Source organism: Alligator mississippiensis, chromosome 8 (assembly GCF_030867095.1).
Source record: "Alligator mississippiensis isolate rAllMis1 chromosome 8, rAllMis1, whole genome shotgun sequence".
Taxonomy (NCBI): domain Eukaryota; kingdom Metazoa; phylum Chordata; order Crocodylia; family Alligatoridae; genus Alligator; species Alligator mississippiensis.
The window spans coordinates 68,208,286-68,227,513 of NC_081831.1; the positions used below are offsets into that span (position 1 = coordinate 68,208,286).

Below are 19,228 nucleotides of genomic sequence, written 5' to 3' on the forward strand. Positions count from 1 at the left end.
CCTTGCCTTGAAGAGTTTACACTTACAGGTGAACAATATCCCTTGACGCTGAAATCACTTGTTAGCTGAGTAGCTATCATGTTATGCCTCCATGCTGTGCTTCACCCCTAAACTACAAGGAATACCTTTAGGAAAAAGCAGTTTGCTTTACTAACTGGCTCATCTCAACCCCTCTGTCAGTTGTGATGGTTTATGGGGTGGTTACCAGTCTAATACAGACCGGACTGATTTTATCACCCTTCCCCTTCACAATTCAAGTTTCTTAAGATATTCCTGTCCTACATTTTGAAATGCTCTGTTCCATCACTGCTGCCCTGCCTTTCGTTACCAGTGTTGTCCTGCTTCTTGTCAATAATATGCCCCTGAAGGCTAAGTTATCACAGGCTGGCTTTCTTGCACAATTCCCAGCCTGTTTCCAATGGAACTAGCATAGCAGCAGAGGTACTGCATGCCCAGAAGCAGCACTGGCTTGTCTAAAGCTTAACTTGCTTCTGGGAAAGACCTGTTATAAGTATGTAATACGTATTGCTCAAAATAGCGTAGTCTTTAATCCAGCAGAATGAATTTCCCCCAGTGGTGCCCCTCAAAAGAGACTTCCTTACAGTTTCTGCAGCACACTGACTCATGCGATTAGCATGTGTGCTAGGAAATGCCATGTAATTTAGATAACAAAGCACAGATAGTGTCATCTCAAAAGATCTTTTTAGCTACCTCAGCCTTGGAGCAGTTTGTTAGGTAATGGAGGTGGAATCTTTTCAAGTTGCACAACTATGTTTGTTTTTTTTAAAAACTAACTAGGGCATCTTTTCTCTGCCCTTTTGTGATACAAGGCATGCCAGCATGGCTAACTACCTCTCATCAGAAGGAAGCAGCCTTTCTGTACCGGTTGGAAGTGTGTCTGACTGAATCTGACAGGTGATATTCTAATCTATTGTAAATCAAATGGTGTGGAAATACGTTCATTTACTCTGACTGTGGTTCTCTCTGAAATACTTCAGTCCCACTTCATACTGACTAAGTGTTTGGGGTTATAAGGTACAACTAGCTAATGCATACCTTTTGTTCTAGGACTAAGAAAGTTTGATGCTGTTCTCTTAAGAGTGGTAAAAAACAGTCTCCCTCTGTTAATGGTGCAGAGAAGGACCTAGAAAAAAATTAAGATTCACAACTTAATGTTGCCTTAAGATATGACACAGCAGGGCAGCCGAAGTCACAGCTGATGCTATGAAATTTGACAGACTTCCAGTCCATTGGGCAAACTGCTTACTCTTCAGCTTCCAAAGCAGATTGAAGCAAATGAAGAAAGTTTATCTGCATCGCTCACGTTTGAGTAAGGGTTTGTTAAAGCCATTGCTGATGTAAGCACTTGCAGTAACTCAAGTTTCTCTTGCTTCGGTTGTCTGTACAAGCCAATGGTGCCCTCGTGTGGCCAACAACCATCTCATCCACATGTAACTGCTATGGGATTGTGGGCTGCCTACACATTTCACACAATTACTGGTGCGGGCAAGCCAGGAATAGACCTGGCTCTATGCAAATACCAAGAACAGAGCAAATACTCTAGTTAGAAAAATGTCAGAATCACTTAGGGGGAGGGAGGGAGCAATTGCAATAAATGCTTTGCAACTCTACAATCCTAACGTTTTCATTCCAGCTGGGAGGTGGTGGTATCCATGTCTAGAGCAGGCCTAGGTTCTAGTTCAAGGCTAAGGTCTCTCTCAGGCTGGAGCACAGGTTTAATAGCAGTGAAATTGCCTAGGATGCTTTTGCATCTGAACTGCAGGGTGGGCCTGTTCCAATTTTGTATCCAACTTGGAAAAAAGTGAGCAAGCTGGGTTTGCCTGAGGGGGATTTGACTTGGAACTTCCACCAGTTCAAAGAATCTTTTGACTTTTAATAACACAAACCTGCAAACAGAAGGGATTACCTCTGGTTTAATGATTTTTGTGTTACGATAGCACCTCGAGGTCCCATCCAAGACTGGGCCCCTGTTGTTGCACATACATGTAATAAGAGACGTATCTGCTCAATAGAGCTTACAATCTAAGCGAGTAAGACGAAAGGTGGGAGAACATCGTAATCCTCTCCATTTTAGAACTGAGAAACTAAAACCCAGAGAGATTCAATGATTTGTCTACAGTCGCAGGGAATCAGCAGCAGAGGTGAGAACTAAACCAAGAACTACAAACCCATCTTTCATCTTTAGGGCTTTGTTTTTCTTTGAATAAAACAATGTCAAGCTCAACTTGCTTAGGCTTTGAGTTCTAGCATTTCTCTGTACTTCATGGCAGAAATGACATACAAAACAGAGCAGCTTATGCACCAGGCAGGGTTGGCAACTAAACAGCATGAACCAATGTGCTGCTCATCTGCTGTCTTTCATTCTAAGTAGGATATTTCATAGGTATCTGGAACTAGAGGGAAGCAGCTTCGCCACTCACAGGTAGGAACCGGGAAGTAAGTGGTTTAGCCACTGCTAGCCTTGGAACTATACTTACTATGATTTACTGATGTTCAAATATTAGGGTTTTAAATGCTGCAGAGTATAAACCCACGGTATAGAAAATTGCATGTAGAACTCTGGAGCCCTGCTCCTGCTTTTCAACAGGTTCCCAAATACAAGAACACTTGAGAGGCTGCCACCCTGCCCCCCTGCTCAGCTGTTACCAGTACAAGCACTCAGTTGATTTGGTATTGGAAAATAAAACAAAAACCAGGGCTTGCTGGGAAGGCATCCTCCTGATGGGCCATTAACTTGCAACCTATTTCCTGATGGCTCCAAAACATTCTGACTGTGTGGACTTTTAGGGCATGATGCAAGGCTTTCAGGAAGCAGCAGTAAGTTAAAGTGTTAAGGCTGGAAGGGAAGGAGTTATGGTTAGCAGTTTTCTGGCTTGGGGACTGCAGCAGAAGCAGCTGGTTCTGCTTGAGTTTGTTTTATGAGAGAGAACTTCAAGTTGAAGGAAGCATGTGGCTGATTTCCCCACTTCCTTTGCAGGTAACAGGCAGAAGAGCCTTCTGTCAGCATAAGACCAAGGGGTCAAGAGTAGAAACAAAATGAGAGGCCCACAAACTACACTTTACATTTCAAGCACACCAAAGGAAGCTTTTCTATTTTAATGTAAACTTTAGTATAATGACCATTTTCATACTTACTCAAATGCGTTCGAAGTCACCACTCAACTTATTTTCAGACCTTTTGCCATCTAGCTCAGCAAGCTCAATCCTATGTCTTGGCTTTCAGCAAGGATAGATTACCTCTATATATCTAAAAGTCAGTAAGTATCTAGCTCTTGGGTGGTGGCAGAAGTGGAGGAGCAGAGGCAGAATAGCCATTAGCATGCTCATAGATAAATTAGTTAACATTACTCAAAGTTAGCTGAAAAATACTTCACCTTTATAAAGCAGTATAGAAATTCTCAGGCTAAGTTTGTGCTAATAAATGGTGCAAGTGGGAAATACAATTAAAATATTAAGAAAGAGATTGACCATCTGGAAAATAAACAAGCAGACACTCCCTTTGCTGGGGAGCCCTAAATGCTTATACATAAGTGCAAGAAACAGTATTGACCACAGAAACAGAACAATCACAGGCAGTGTTCAAAAAAGTGACCACTTCTTTTCAGCTATTGCACAAGTTGTGACAATCTAGGACACGCACAGCAGGATTCTTACATAATAATAATGCAATAAACAAGGAACCGCACCATCTTTCATGGCCTTACGTGAACTATACATACACAAAAGCTGTTGCATTGTGTAAACTGGCTGTGTATCAATACAATTCACATGAGACCGATCAAAAGATTAACTTGTAAATATTATGAAAAAGCTGTTTTACCAGTTCTTGCTTTATTTCATTCATAAGGTTTTTCAGAGTGTACAGCTATTCTGGGTTATATATATATATATATATATATATATATATTAATCTCACTTCGGAGTAAAGAGAGGGTTTTTTTGTAAGCATAATCTTAATTGCTTTGGTATTTGGATATTTCCAAGGGGTATATTTGCTGAACCAGACCGGCTACTGCTAAACTGACTATGACTTGATTTATTCAAAAAAGGATATAGATATGGCTAAGCATTTCACATATTTTCACAGAATACAAAAAGTCCTTTTAAAATGGTCCGGGATTTCTAAGCACAAATAAAACCACTGATAGCATGGTGTACAGTAAAACGCTGAAAACTCTGATCAAAAGGACTACAGAATTATTGTACGTTTCCCGAAGGAAGTCTGACTGGCACTTAGGGGAAGAATTTAAATTTAAAAAATCAGTAGTAGTTTGGTACAAGAGGTATAGGTTCTCCCATTGCCATAGATTGGATATAAAGTCCTGTCGGATATTTAAAAAGTAGATTTGGGGAGGAGGGGAGTATACACTTTTTTTGAACAGTGATTTTAGGCTGGCTTGTGTCTAAATGACTGGAACTGTGAACTAAAAGGTGTTTACACAATATACACATTTCATTACTTACAAAGAGAAATAAGCTTAACATTTCATATTAAAAACCTGGGATATGGTAGGGTTAGTAGCACCATGAAAATGTTTTTCAGAACTGCAGTCTTGTTACTTTCAACATACTCAGTGCCATGTGGCTTGTTTTGTTTTTTTTCTCTTGGTTGATCAGAAAGGTGGGTGCCATTTTGATACTGGGAGAGAAATTAAAACTTCATCTTCTGATCCTTTGTAACCTCCAGCATCTCTTCCATTTTCAAGAGGTCAAGTCCTTGTCTCAATCCTTTTGTCCAACACGCACCAAGCAGCCCTTGGTTTGGCACTTTGGCGAGGCACACCTGAATCAGTTAAACAGTTTGGATTTGCTTTGTTCTTTCTGCACAGTAGCACCATTGTTGCAGCTGGAGGAGAGTGCACCCGAGGAATTTAATTGTTTCACAAAAAATCTCCAGGATGTTACGTCCTCTTCATACAAACTTGGCAACGGCTAACACGTGTCCTCAGGTCTCCAGCTTTCAGTGTCTCTGACTGAGGTTTACTGGGGGTGGAAACGCAAAAACACAAGGTTAGCACTTTTATTTTTTTGTTTGTGGAAGCTTCTTGCCTTGTATGTCCCACTTTAGTCCATAAAGCCTGAGGCCCCAGTTCAGCACAGCATCCCTCTACCTGGGAGCTTCAAACCACATTAGTGGGGCTTGCAGAACTGGTCAAGAGCTTCCCTGAAACACAGCATGAGAATGTGCTTAACACCCTCGACCGCGGCTATGCTGCAGTACTAAACTCCCATGGGAGATGAGATGTTGATTTCAGCCCAGACTTTCAATATGGGGAAAGTCTTGTGCCAGCAAACAACTTCAGTCCGTAGTGCCTACAGCAAGGCTTTAGTTCACAGGCACTTGCTGAAGTAAATGACTTTTGTCTTCCAGAAATGATGTTCCTAAGGCAGTAACAAAGAACCCTACAAAGTATTTTTCTTCAACAAGATGCTCTACAGCTACAATCCTTGGGCTTCTTCTTTGAATGGAAAGATTTCATAATAGCAGGTGTAAAAAATGTCATTGTACCATGAGAGAATATAGAAAATTGGCAGAATTACCAAATCATTTACTTCCACTCTGTGTGGGTGTGCTCACAGGTCACAGTAAAATAATCTATAGGTTCACCTAGATAATGCCACTGCTTACAATTGAAGGGGATAAAGTAATTATTTAAAAAAAAGAAAAAAGAAAAAATAAGAGAAAATTGTGCTTCTGTGGGACTTACCATAGTGGTAAGATTAAAAGATCTGTGTGTGCTATTATTGGTCAAGAACAGCATATTCATACTGTCGCAGGACTCTTGGTAATGTAGTGCATTTAATAGATGTAACAAGGGATGCCAAGGCCTGCGCCCAGCGTGTGCCAAAAAGCACTCCTGAGACTGAGCCAGAGCAGACGTTCCTGAAGACTTGTTAATTGTCACTGATAACTCCCCCTGCAATGACTGCCCAATGCTAAAACAAAGTGCTACTAGGTTGTTCTCATTGGAAATGAATCTGTTTCCATGCAGTAGATGGCCACTACCATTGTCTAATAGAGTGCAGGCCAACCTATTTGGTAGGTGTGCCACAAAGTAGCTCTGCACCCTCTCCAAGTGTCACTGATTCTGCCTGATCTGCTGCTCTTCTTTCTGCTCCCAGCCTGTGCTCCCTGCCTTATCTGCTGCTTTGCTTTCTGCTTCCTTCCCCATGCTCCACGCCAGATCTGTCAATGCTGCCTGTCCCCTCCCTGATCTAATGCATGCCACATAGAGAGGCTGTCTATGTCACTTGTGGCACCCATGCTGCAATTTGGCTACCCCTGCTCTAACACCTTTTGTGCATATAGCTAGTTCTGTACCATTTCTCAGTTTATCTGCATACTTGTTAATTTCTAGCATGGCGATAAAAATTGAGCCACTGGGAACTGTAAAAGAAACTGTAAGAGTAGAAGCCTGATGAGTTTGCAGAATCCTAGGATGATACTCTGGCCCCAGAGAAGTTCAGGGCAGAATTTCCACTAATGTTAGTAGAGCATGGTTTTCCTCCTGTAAATACCAGTTGCAATTTTTAAGTCTGTTTAAAGTTCAAGGAAAAACCCAGAAGTGATCACTCAGGGTCAAAGTCTGCCATCATTACACTGAACAATGAGTATTCCTGAAACAGATCCATGCATTACAATGAGACTACTTTTGGAAAATGTGAAGAAGGGTTAAGAGAAAATGGACTGTAGGCCTTGGAAACAGGCAACAGAATGCACCTGAGGCAAGTCTGGACAAAATGTAAAATATTTTACTAATTATGCAAGTTCTTGAAAAACTGGTCATATGAAATGCAAGACAGGCACACACACTTTGCCCAAGGTCTGACTGACATCAGGTTTTCTCATAGTTTGGGCACAAAGACAAGGGTCAAAGGTACAATAACCACACAGTTTGTAGGAATTCATAAAAAAGTTCTCAAGCAAGTTGTCTTTAAAACTAAACCCAATTCCCCATGTATTCACTGTACTAGAAGTGATGGTTAAGAAACAAGCTTTCTTTTTCTTACCTAAACATTTCTGACATCTCTACAGTTGCCAGCCAGAAACTGTACGAGTTGGCATAGTAATTACAAGTACCACGCCCGTGACACTCAATAAAAGGGGCTGAGCGAAATTCTTCCAAACAGGATCCTGGAGATGCTAAGGCCTGTCCAGAGCCCTCTGCACCTGCACTTGTGTGCTAGAAAAGAGACAACTTATCAGTTAGATTGAGAGCTGTAAGCACCAGGAGAACGTGCCTGGTTTCAAGAATCATCATCTTAATCCTTTGCTGTGTTCGTTGATATAATGCAATATATGCAGTAATACCCTTAAAAAGGCAACATTTACTAGGGTTACCAGTTACAGTGGGGTCTGAACAGTGAGAAATAGATGTAACATTGTAGATGCCATGGCTAGTAATGACAAGTATGTACCTTCTTAATGGGAGCCACTATAATTTGTAACAGGAAATCCCAAAGCAGCTAGTACAAAACAGAAGTAAGTGTAATTTTTGGTGGGAGAGGGAGATGGTCCTTACCATCATGAAAGAATAACCAATCCAAAGAGAATCCCATCCTAGTGGACACGATGGTATTTGAATGGTCTGACTATGGACTGCTATGACCATGGCTGGAGCTTCACATACTACGCATCTGAATATGAGGAGAAGCAAAAAAGAAAAGAAGGACATTAAAATAATATATTCCATTAACTGATATAAATTATGGTGCATTTTATTTCTGGAGGGTTTAAGTATTACTAGCTCAGATATAATAACCTCTCAACCAGTTCTGTAACTGAATTAAGTAGTACTGGGTCATGTTACACCGTGCATTTTAAAGTAGTCCTTCCAAATAAGTCGGTGAAACAACAGAGAGACATATCAGAACAATCTGTAGACAGTATCCATAGAACAGATGAGATGTGCAGTGGCAGCATAAGCTTTCTACACTGAGTTGCCTATTGTACACTAATCCTGATTTTACAGTGTCAGTAGTTAACAAGCAGAGTTGATCCTCCTATTTATGTAAGCCTGGTCCAAAGGCTACTGAAAGGTTCCCATTGGCTTCAGTGGGCCCTTAAGTCATCATCTGAGGCTGCTAACATCTATGCCAGTCAGAGAAATGGATCTGTATTTAAATCGTGCAACTACTCGAAAATGGACTCCAAGGGCACATCCAGACAAGTGAAGACGTTTGTTTCCCCGGGGACAAGTAGCCACAGCACAAACCTTGTACTGCTGGCTGCTGAGGCCAACTGTGCTGGCACCAGCAGCCTTACCTTGTGTCCTAGGGGCTTCCCATGGCTGCAGCCATGGCAAGAAGCCTGGTCGGCAGCTGAATCTTCCAGGGTCAAACCACCACCCATGCTGCAAGGTAGCAGCATGGGGAACACCTGCATGTGAGGTGTGTAGCACTGCAGCACCACATACCACACATCTGTGCTCATCTGCATGGACCCCAAATGTCAACTCCTTTCACATAAACCACACAAACAACTGCTGCGTGGCAGGGATGAGCAATACTGGTTACAGGTAAGATTTGAAATAGCAACCCAAAGGAAATAAATTCTTTCATTTTTATTCTTAACTAAGTGCTACCTGGACACTTAGAACCCAAATCCACAGGTTGGCTTCCCATTGGCTTCAGCTAGAGTTGTATCTATATAAGCAATGACAGTAATCACCCAAGACTGATTCTAGGCAATGGAATATTTGCAACCAATAAAAATGTAGTTGTTTTTAAGTAGCCAGAATTCAAAATCAATTTATTTGTAATAATTTCAAAAAGATTCACTAGAATAAGGAGCAGCACTAACAGATTCAGTGGCATGCCTCCACAAAACCATAAGTATGGATTCTACACATCACCATACCCTTTTTGGGTAATGAACTCTGCCCTCCTGTGTGTTAACAGCCTCTGACACATGACAGAGGGAAACAAACCAAATTACACTGTTAAAGCTAACTGCAAGTGTATACATGAGAAGGCAAAGGAGGCCATCAGTCTATTAGTACTTTTAAAATGTAGATTTAGTCTGCTAATGTCAAACATCCATTGCTTCAACACTTAAATGTTTCCTAATTCAACATATCTCTCTTACACAGGGCTTTGGATTCTACTCTGGGGCCTTCTTTAGATCTAGGCATAGGCATGTTACAAGTGTAACACATTCACCTCCATTAAATAATCTGTTTTTATTATTTCTCACAGAGACTGCACATAACTCATTAGTCTTTTTATCACCTCTTAATGTCCAGTCTTCAGGTTCTAAACCACAAATGTCTAAGGTGTGCTACTTAACCAGAGCCCCCATCAAATCCTACAGTCTATTTTGTCTCACCGGCTAATGAATGGCTGGATACTCTTCCCAGTCAGCGGCTCCATGCTCATGGGCATTTGTTCTGGAGTGGATAGCCAGTAGGAATAATCATTTCTTGATGCAAAATTGCAAACATTGTTGATGTTACAGAACATGAAGGGCATGGTGCTAAACCTGCGCAGACAGCTACCGGCAGTGCCTAGGAAAAAAATATTCCAACATGAATAGAGAAAGAAGGGGCATTTTCATTTCACTGTGCTTGAAGGAAATGTACATTTTTTTAGGCCATGGATTCCAGTGAGTACTGGAGATCAAGTCTATGGTAATGGTAGATCTCAGCATAACCCCTCCACCTTTATCTGAATGATCTCCTGAACTGGTATGTCCTTGGAGATCAGAAGGCACCAGAGAACTGTGAGAAGAAACCACAGTTTCTTGCCCCTTCAGAAAATTTCCACTGATACTGCATACAGTGCATCTCACCCAAGTCCTGGCCATGGGCTCTCTCATTTCCCTGGACATAGAGAAGAGAAAATCCGTCGTACAGCCTTGCTGTTCCTTGTGGGCACAATGGTGCATCTGTCGTCTGGCTGTGTCGAGTTATCAGGAATCCGTGAGCAACAGAGGCTGCTCCAGGAGGACCTGGTGGGCCTTGCAAGCCGTCCGGACCAGGGGGCCCCTGTAAACCTCGTGAACCTGTTTCCGTGGTAGAAGCACAACACACACATTTGTTCCAGTAATGTCAGCAACTCTTTGTACGTGTTTCAGCCAGGGAACGCAGAAAACCATGCACATATGCATTAGTTCTCCCTTCCATGTAAGTTTAAACCTTCTGAAAACAGGAGATTATTAAAAAGATAAGCGAACATAAATGGGAATTTAGGTACTGATGCAATTACAACTCCCAACTATTGTTGTCCTCAGTAGGATCAGCAAGTGCTCAGCAGAGCTGACAAATAGCCCAAAAGAGCTTGATGCTCTCCAACCCTCCTGTTGAAACTGGGCAAGCAAGAATACAAGACTCATAGGAACAAGATTACTCATAGGGATGGTAAGAGAGAGCATATCTCCAAGCCCAATGATCAAGATAATCTCTGGGGAGGGGAAGTCCTGAGGCTTGGTCCCTGCCCCAGGGATTGCTGGGATATTTTATCCAATGACTTTTCTATGCAAAATGCAACAGCAGTCTTTCAAGCAGGGACCATAACACAGAACTCCTTGTCCCCCACTTCTCAGGGGAGCACAGTCATCTCTGAACACCTTACCCAAAGGCCACTGAAATAAGGGGAAAGGATGCGACTGGTTTTGGAAACATGAAGTAAGTCATAACCACCATAAAGTAGAGTTCAAACATGTTTCTGTGAGCCAGTTGAGTCACTCTGAACTCCGTGCTGGATTGACTGTGGACTTGCTGGAATTCTTTCCATTGTGATATCTGATCTTCTGATTCATTATTTCAATGAGAAACTTAACTCTTCATTTTGCTAGCTCCCATGCCTCCTTATTTGTGACAGTCCTCATTACAAGCCATGTGTTGTGTATACTGCAAAGAGCACACTATTAAATTCAAAATAGTGCAAAAGCTGATGCCAGCTCTGCCCCTAGGATAGTCAAAGTTACCAACTTAAGGCATCTTTAGACTAACAAAAATTGCCACAGTAGCTTAAGGAACAGACATGACTGAAGTAGCAGATACACTGGAGGGTAGGGCTAGGATTCAGAGTGACCTAGACAAATTGGAGGATTGGGCCAAAAGAAATTTCATGAGGTTCAACAAGGACAAGTGCAAAGTCCTGCAGTTGTAGTAGTCCTGGGTAGTAAAACACTGGAACAGGTTACCTAGAGAGGTGGTACAAACTCTATCCATGGAAGCTTTCAAAACCCAGCTAGACAAAGCTTTGGCTGGGATGATTTAGTTGGGGATGGTCCTGCATTGAGCAGGGGTTTGGACTAGATGTGACCTCCTGAAGTCCCTTCCAACCCTAACTTTCTATGATTCTAACTGGAAAAGACATGGAACTCATTGCTGACTAGCTTCCCAAGTGGTGCTTAAAGTTGAGCATCAGTAAATTGGTATCATCACTCTTCCACCTGGAAAATCATCAAGCCACGAGCACACTGAATATCAGAGTAGACAACCACATCCTTCCTCATGAGCATACTCCAACCTACCTAGGAGTCGCATTAGACCGTTTCCTTACCTATAAACATCACATTCAGGCAGTCAGCAGTAAAGTTTCTGCACGGGTAGCTGCCTTAAGATGGTTAGCCAGTATGACATGAGGTGCCAACTTTAAAGTGATCAGAACCACTGCACTTGCAATAATATATGCCAGGGGTCAGCAACATTTTTGGGCAAAGTGCCAAAAGCATCTGCAACCTTGACTTGTAAGATGTTGGCATGTCAGGGACGGATGGTGGAGGAGCTGTGAGGGGCCCAATCCCCAATCCTTGTTGTGGCAGTGCAGCCCTGGCCCCTTTTCTGATGTGCACCCTGAGGCATGTGTGCCAAGCAAAATGCCTTCATGTGTCACACACTGGCACCCATGCCAGGGATTGCCTACCCCTGGTATATGCCTCAGCAGAATATTGTGTTCCTAAATGGTCCAGAAGTCGGCATACTATAAAGCATGACACTGTACTTACTTAACAGTGCACTGAGACTTGTAACAAGTTCCACAATTTACACACACACAGATGTGCTCCCTGTACTCTTGGGCATTAGACCAAAAAATAGACCAAGTGATATAAGAAGACAGACCCTAACATCATTACTGGCAACGGAGATAAGAGGTAACAAAAATCACCTCCATCAACTATTAACCGAAGACCTAAACAAATGAGAGGATCAAGAGGCTCAAAAGTTATAAAACAGTTTGTACATGAAGCCCACAAGTTGTTCAAAGAGATTGGGGATACTGAACCAAACCAGTGGGCAGTAACAGAGTGGGCCAACTGCTGGGAAAGGTCAGACCTATTTCTACAGCATTTTATACAAACACCAAACAAGTCCCCCGTTCAGCATGACCTTGACAGAAGTGTGGGTTAAGCTGAATACTGAGATCTGGATACAGATGCTTCAAAACAACACTTCACATGATAAACATCTTGGACAGCTCTCTGTGTGAATGAGGTGCCCAACAAACAGCACAGCACATAATCAAAAGCTGCAATCTTTACAAATGCTCAGATGGGGTAGATGGAATCTGCACATTTGATACCAGACAGTGGCTCGTAGATTTGGAAGTTGGTATCTGATGCCCTATGAAAGAGACTTACAAAGTCTATCCTGTTGAGATACTTTGTTTCTCAGAATGCAACTTGACCACAAACCATGCAGGAGAGGGTCCAAGTCCCAATATTTGCCTGAATTCCCAACTAAAGCATCATTGCTTTCACATACCAACCCCCTTTCTCCTCAACAGGAACTCAGGTACTTATCATACCTGGATGGCCAGGAAGTCCTTTGTCACCTTTGCGCCCTGCTGGACCATCAAACCCGGGGAGTCCATCTCGCCCAGCATCCCCAGGAAGTCCTATTGGGCCTAGAAAAGATAAATGGACAAGTGAAAATTCAATTCTTGCAAACACATCAGTCTCAGGAAATAAATCCAAGCACCTAACTTAATGGTTTCTCATACAGCTTAAGACTGGAAGAGACTACTATATCTCTTGTAAATGAGGCCCTTAAATTTCACCACGTTGAGTTTACAGGTTTGTCTATGCATCCTGCTAACTTGATGCTCAGGGGGCAGGGGGCTTAGCATGTGATCAGCTATGATTTCAGCTAGCCACATGTGAAAAACAAAAAAACCAAACAAAACAGAAAAAACAAATAACGAACCCTGCAGTTCACTAGAATCATACCTGGAAGTCCTTGTGGGCCTGGCAATCCAGGTGGCCCTTTGGCTCCAGGTTGGCCTGGAGCACCGGGAGGACCTGGATCACCTTTATATACAAGGGTTTGTCCAGTGGGGCCAGGTAAGCCTGGTGGACCTGCAATAAAACAAGTGTATATTAGAGGTCTGGACAAGCCAAGATGAAGGAGCCTGTAAGAGACAATCTGATTAGCTGAACAGCCATTTCATTTTTAAAGGTGAAACCAGTGGTGAGAAGAGAACTGATCAATGCAGAGAATACTGCAACTAGAGGTTCAAGACAAATATTTACTCTTGGGAACATCCCTGCAGAAGAGGCAACACTGGCTCTTACAGAAGCTGTTCCACAGATCAAAGGGTATGCGGAATGCAATCAGCTCCATTACTGGACTTGGATAAAGTCCTTAGCTGTGTGGTGTCCTTAAGTGAACAACCACAAATGAGAACTCAGCAGAACAAGTGCTGGATGGAGATATTGCTAGTTACTGCACTCCTGCACAGCTGATCTCCTTTAAAAGAGGAAGGTTTTAAGGAGCCTTCCTGTATTTGGGCAGTGAAGAAAGAATTTTAAGAAGCAGTGAGTGAAGTCTGTTATTTTATAAAAAGGTTTAAATTGACTACCACACAAAGAAGCCAAGTTCCACTGCTGGGATATTTCTGCCCATGCTGAGAAAGTTATCTCAAGAATAAAGTTAGATCCACCCCTTTCTGTCCAGTCCTACTTCACTGAAGGTAAGGTGATGGTAGTAACATTCACCATGATACACACCTGGTGGGCCTGCTGGGCCCTGACTACCTGTAAGGCCGACTGGTCCTGGAGGTCCAACGGGCCCCTTCATACCTGAAATGGCAAATCAGAGCAGTGAAACAGTGAAAACATGCTCCCTGGCATGTTGTGCCACGAGTGCCCAGAGCAGGCTCTACAAGGGGCCAGTGGAATTTTCTTCAGGCTGTGCCTGAAATGTCTTTTAAGTACCTGGAAAACCTGGAACGCCTGGAACCCCAGGGTCACCTTTCATTCCATTCAGACCAGGACGACCAGGATCACCCTAAACAAATAAGCTTCACAGTTATTTACTCCTCTCACCAAGGGTCTTAGAAGAAAAAGCTGTGAGATGGGACCAAGCAAGAATCTCTGGGATTCCACTAACCCAAGAGCGGGCAAGTCTTTGGGCCAGAGGGCCACTTAGGGAGTTTTGGTGAGCTGTCGCAGGCTGGATCAGCACCTCCCCCCGCCCCTCCATAACAACTCACCAAAACTCTGTAAGTGGCTCTGCCTTGTCCTCAGCCAGGTGGATGGGATGGGCTGCAGGTGGGCAGGGAGTGGCATCTGGGAGTGGGATGGGTGAGCAGGGCGCAGCAGGGCACAGCTGGGATTGCTGGGCAGTGACAATGAAGGGCCAGGGCCCTGGGCAGAGCTACAATTTGCTCCCTGTGCACCCCTGCAATGGGCACTGCTTACAAGGCATGGGCATGCAGGAAGCAAACTGCAGCCCTGCCCTGGGCACCGACCCTGTGCTGTCACCGCTCAGCAGTCCCAGGGTCTCCATGGAGACTGGCCCAGGATCCCTGCAGGGAGGGAGTGCTCAGCTGGATGGCTGGGATGGGGCTACAGGTAGCGCCACTGGGAATGGGACAGGTGGGCAGGGCCGGGGCCAGGATCACAGGGCGGAGACAGCACAGAGCTGGGGCCCAGGGCAGAGCTGTGATCCACTCCCTGCATGCCCCTGTCTGCGGAACTGGCGCTCATTGAGTCTCTGCACCAGGCCCCAGCCCCACACTGTCACTGCCCTGTGATACCAATTCCAGCCTTGCCCCACCCGGCCATCCTGCTCCCGGACACTGCTCCCCAATTCCATCTGCCTGCCCTGCCCCTGCAGTCCTGAACCAGTCTCCATGGAGACCCTGGCCCCCTGCTCCACTTGGAGCCCCCTGTGGTGCATGCAGGGCGGACAGGCCAGTATCCCCGGGCAGCTGGGCCATATCCAGTGGTGGCTGTACAGCAGGGGTGGCAGCAGCAGCTAGAAGGAGCCACCGCTGTGGGGCCTGCTGGGAAGTGAGCCCGGCCACTGCGCTGCCCCTGCCCTGCCACGCACTGGGACTAGCCACATGCACCACCGCCCGGCCTGCCCCCCACACCTGGGCTGGGTGTGGCCTGTGGGCTGTATTTTCCCCACCTCTGCAATAACCTTAGTGGATGTGGAAGCTTTGAGCAAGGCAGCCAACAGCACCATGGGCTTTCAGCAGCCACTGCCCCCTAAGGTGCAGCAGCCTTCACCTCCCTTATTCTATCTAGCACCACATCCAAGAGGCCACCATGGTAGACACATTTGGCATACTCCCATGGCGGCTGGAGGGATGGAACATAGCCCTGCACTAGGAGGGGGAAGCAGAGAACCAGTGGGGCATTAACTACTTTTCATCTCACTATGAAGGTATGTCCAGTGAGTGGGAAAGGGATGCAGATGCCCCCAACCCTCTTCTCACTCCCTCACTGAAGGTCAGGCTCTGGGCGGGCCCAGTGTGTTAGAAACCACTGTCTGGCTCCACATTCACTCTATGATAAAATTATTTTTCCAGTTAGAATGCTTCACATGTGGGTCTATTTAAAAATGAAACACTCTTTGCTAGAAGATCCTCGTTGTACCTGACGACCATGGGGTCCTTGATCTCCTTTCAGACCAGGCAGGCCAGGCTGGCCAGGCGGACCTGGGTTTCCTTTTTCCCCTTGAAGTCCTCCACTTCCCGGGGGTCCTCGGGGACCTTCCGGACCTGGTGGACCTTGACATTGCATAACAGATATTCATAGATCAGTACATGTCAGCCTTCCTCAGATTAGTGCATTCATTATATTCATTATATTTGCACAGAAGACTGCAGTTTAGCTTCTACCTTTCTCCCAAGGAAGAGTGCATGGCGGGGGCCAGTCTAAAAGGGAGCACATATGATGTTCTCTATTTTGAGTGTTACCGCAACTGATTAAATTCCTCTGAGGCCACTATCAGAACCAGGTCAACGATGTAAAATGCTGTCACCTTTGGCAAAGAGAGTTTGCTACTTCCACTAAGGGAAGCAGAAGCCTATTGTGTTCAGTGCTGAGTTCGGCTCTTGCCTGAGGAGACCCCAAGCCAGCTTCTCTTGAAGGCTAGCCCAGTGCAGGGTGGCAACAGAAACAGTGGTGCAGATCAGGGGAGAACCTTTCCTTACACCCAACTTCAGGGGAGAAGGCCTCCTTCAAGTATCTCTGTCATCTCCAATCATCAGGTGGATTTCACCAGATAAACCAAATAGAGGTTTTACATTAGTTTGAATTATTTTCCCTCTGTGGCTAAGTCAAGACATTCAGGAGGTTTAAATGGATTCAAAATGGCCACCCAATTTAAACTTAGATCGTCCTGGTGCTGACCTTACACTTACGGACCCTGTCTCGGTGACTGGCAATCAGTGTAAACCTGTAACAGAACACAAGTTCCATGCACACAACACAATCTAAAAATTGCAGAACCTGGTTTAAGATAAATCTGGATCTATCTAGTACCAGGCATGTTCAATTTAGATCAAACTGGTGCATGAAACTTGTGTCCACTTCCCTTGCACTGCCCTGGGGTTGGGAAAACCAACCACTGGCCCCAGCCCCAGGGCTGTTCTTTTCACTTCCTTCTCCCCCTGCACTGGGCTATTTTTTGTCATTGCCTAGTTACCAGGATAGGTTGTGCACAGTGGGAACAAGTCAGTGGGGCTAGTTTCTGAACATCATCTCAGGCTCAGCAGTGAGGTGATACACATGTCCCATGTGTATGCTTAAGGAAAAAAATGTAATCCAACAACATTTCTCCACTGAAAAGTAGGAGCATTTAGATTAGACTCTGGAAATTACATTGTGCTGTCAATGATAGTGAAGATGAAATATTCTGTTACCAATATTTACATATAAGTTCAAAACAGCAGCTCAAGCTCACATAGTGTTCTTGAAACCAAGGGACCCAATCAGACCACTTCATCTTTGTGCCACAGTGAAAAATAGAGGGTCACTTTTACCATTTGTAGCAAATAGAAACTGCATAACAAATAACTGGAAAGCGCTGATATGATTTATGATTTAAATTATATATAAGATAATAAATAGGATTCTCTCTTTGCATAATTTTCTCTTTGCTAATAATGTCATAAGATTTTATGAATGTATCAGCTTTTCAATTCTTCTGAAACCTTTAATAATTTCTTTAAAGTTGTCATAGAGACCATGTACGAAGAACGGATTTGATGGATTAGATTACCACATGCAATTCTGAAGAGCATCGAGTAATTAAACCCCTGATACAGTTTTCTTTTTAATTCACCAGGATTTTTATACCACATTTCCAACATGTCCTGCAGTTGTCAGCTGCAGAAACATGTCACCATACAAGTGTTTCTTTTCAGAGAAAAATGGGTCCAGTAGTACACACATGCCAAGAAAAGAATGACAGGTTACCTTCTCAGGAATGCTAACTGTAAGCATGAAGACTGCTGGGTAACCACAGCCCTTAAAAATATCATCCCTGAATTACAGAAAACACCCATTTCTCTTGTGACAAATGCAATACAGTAAAACAAATTGACCGAGTGAAGAGTCTAACCTGGAGGACCTGGAAGGATCAGAGTTCACCAAAGCCCAATGATCGATGTTAGAAGGATCAGACATCACACACAGTATAAAACAAGATTGCTAGTTAGAAGTAGTACAGATGATAGCATATACACTAAACAATAACCCATTTCACCAGTATATTTTGTATTTACAAGGTAATCAACATGCATGCAAAAAACATACATGAGTAAACACAGGTGCATATTTTCTCATACAATTTATTCTGGTGATTAGGCTGCTAAGGCCAACATGACACTCTTCATTAAACAAGGACTTTAAAGCTTTACTGAAGAGCATGTTATTGCTTTAATATTACAGCTGAGGTCAGCTGCCAGTTAGTCTTATGTAAACCATTTCACTGACAATACTCGGATTTCACTGGTCTGGAGTCTGATGGACACATAGTTAAACTGCCAGAGACTCAGGCTTTTTGGGTGAAATTCACTCCTAGGAGGACAGCTAGCAAAGGACTAATCAGCACTTCAGTCCTACCGCACAGGTCTGAATGCCACTTGTGAACGGAAGCTGAGGAGTGGAAAGCTTATGGGCTATGGAAAAAAATGGACCCCACCCCCTGTATTTGAAGATGGTATGAGAAATTCAATACACAGAAAATAACACAGGAGATGAACATATATATTTAGAATTTGTTCTCCTGTTGGCATTGTTCACTCTTGATAAAAAAGCTGTAACACACTCAGAAATCTGAGTTCCTCCTTTTGCAATGCAGGCAATTACTGATATTCTCCCTTGCCATACTCCCTAATTAATACATTTTTTAGATCCAGTGCCATGTACATATTTTAATGTCAGTGAAATGACTCACATATTTGTAACATGCAATGTTCAGCTAAAAATACAATAAATACATGTCTGATTTATCTCAATGATCTATTTTTCTATATACTTGGCAAGTCATACTTTATTAATATTAGCTTTAAAAGAGTTAAAAATAAAGACAAAGACACCTCGTTGCTTGTTAATGTTAATTTCCTATAAAATGCAATTCATTCTCTCAAAGTTTTGCTATGATTTACAAGTATGATGGACAACCGGCTGAAAGTTTCTGCTGAGTTTGGCGATTATGAATATCTTGTTTGGAGATGGAACTGATGCTGGGCCTCTCTTGAAGTACCAGACTCCACTACATGATGGTTTGTAGCACAGATAGAACCATAGTTGGATAAAAAGATGAAACCACATGAATGTTTTATATATGATCTTGAGCAAGATGTTTCTTTAGGTAGCCAGACAAGAGAGGCTGCCTGGTACCTTAATTCTCTAGGTGGACACTTAACACTGAATTTGATTTAGTGCTAAGATAACATTGGTTGTTTCTGAGAAGTCATCACAGCAAAACTTTCAAGAGGTCAGAGTTATTACCTAGGAATG

The 19,228-nt window shown here is 43.5% G+C and overlaps 1 protein-coding gene across 3 annotated transcripts in view; it reads right to left on the reverse strand.

The window, feature by feature from the left end:
* Positions 1-1,918: 1,918 nt before the first annotated feature.
* COL4A5 (collagen type IV alpha 5 chain) overlaps positions 1,919-19,228 on the reverse strand; it is a 133,569-nt gene continuing 116,259 nt past the window's right edge. For 2 of the 3 annotated variants that reach the window (XM_019487801.2, XM_059732819.1), the window contains exons 42-51: positions 15,854-15,987; positions 14,183-14,255; positions 13,976-14,047; positions 13,196-13,324; positions 12,775-12,873; positions 9,812-10,024; positions 9,350-9,527; positions 7,545-7,659; positions 7,033-7,205; positions 1,919-5,004 (exon numbers count right to left, since the gene is read on the reverse strand). In XM_019487801.2, the coding sequence (XP_019343346.1) occupies positions 4,923-5,004; positions 7,033-7,205; positions 7,545-7,659; positions 9,350-9,527; positions 9,812-10,024; positions 12,775-12,873; positions 13,196-13,324; positions 13,976-14,047; positions 14,183-14,255; positions 15,854-15,987 (1,268 nt within the window). In that variant the 3' untranslated portion in view covers positions 1,919-4,922. Of the gene's footprint in view, positions 5,005-7,032; positions 7,206-7,544; positions 7,660-9,349; positions 9,528-9,811; positions 10,025-12,774; positions 12,874-13,195; positions 13,325-13,975; positions 14,048-14,182; positions 14,256-15,853; positions 15,988-17,825; positions 18,981-19,228 lie in introns of those variants that run through there. The other variant, XR_009464002.1, reaches the window with a different exon arrangement.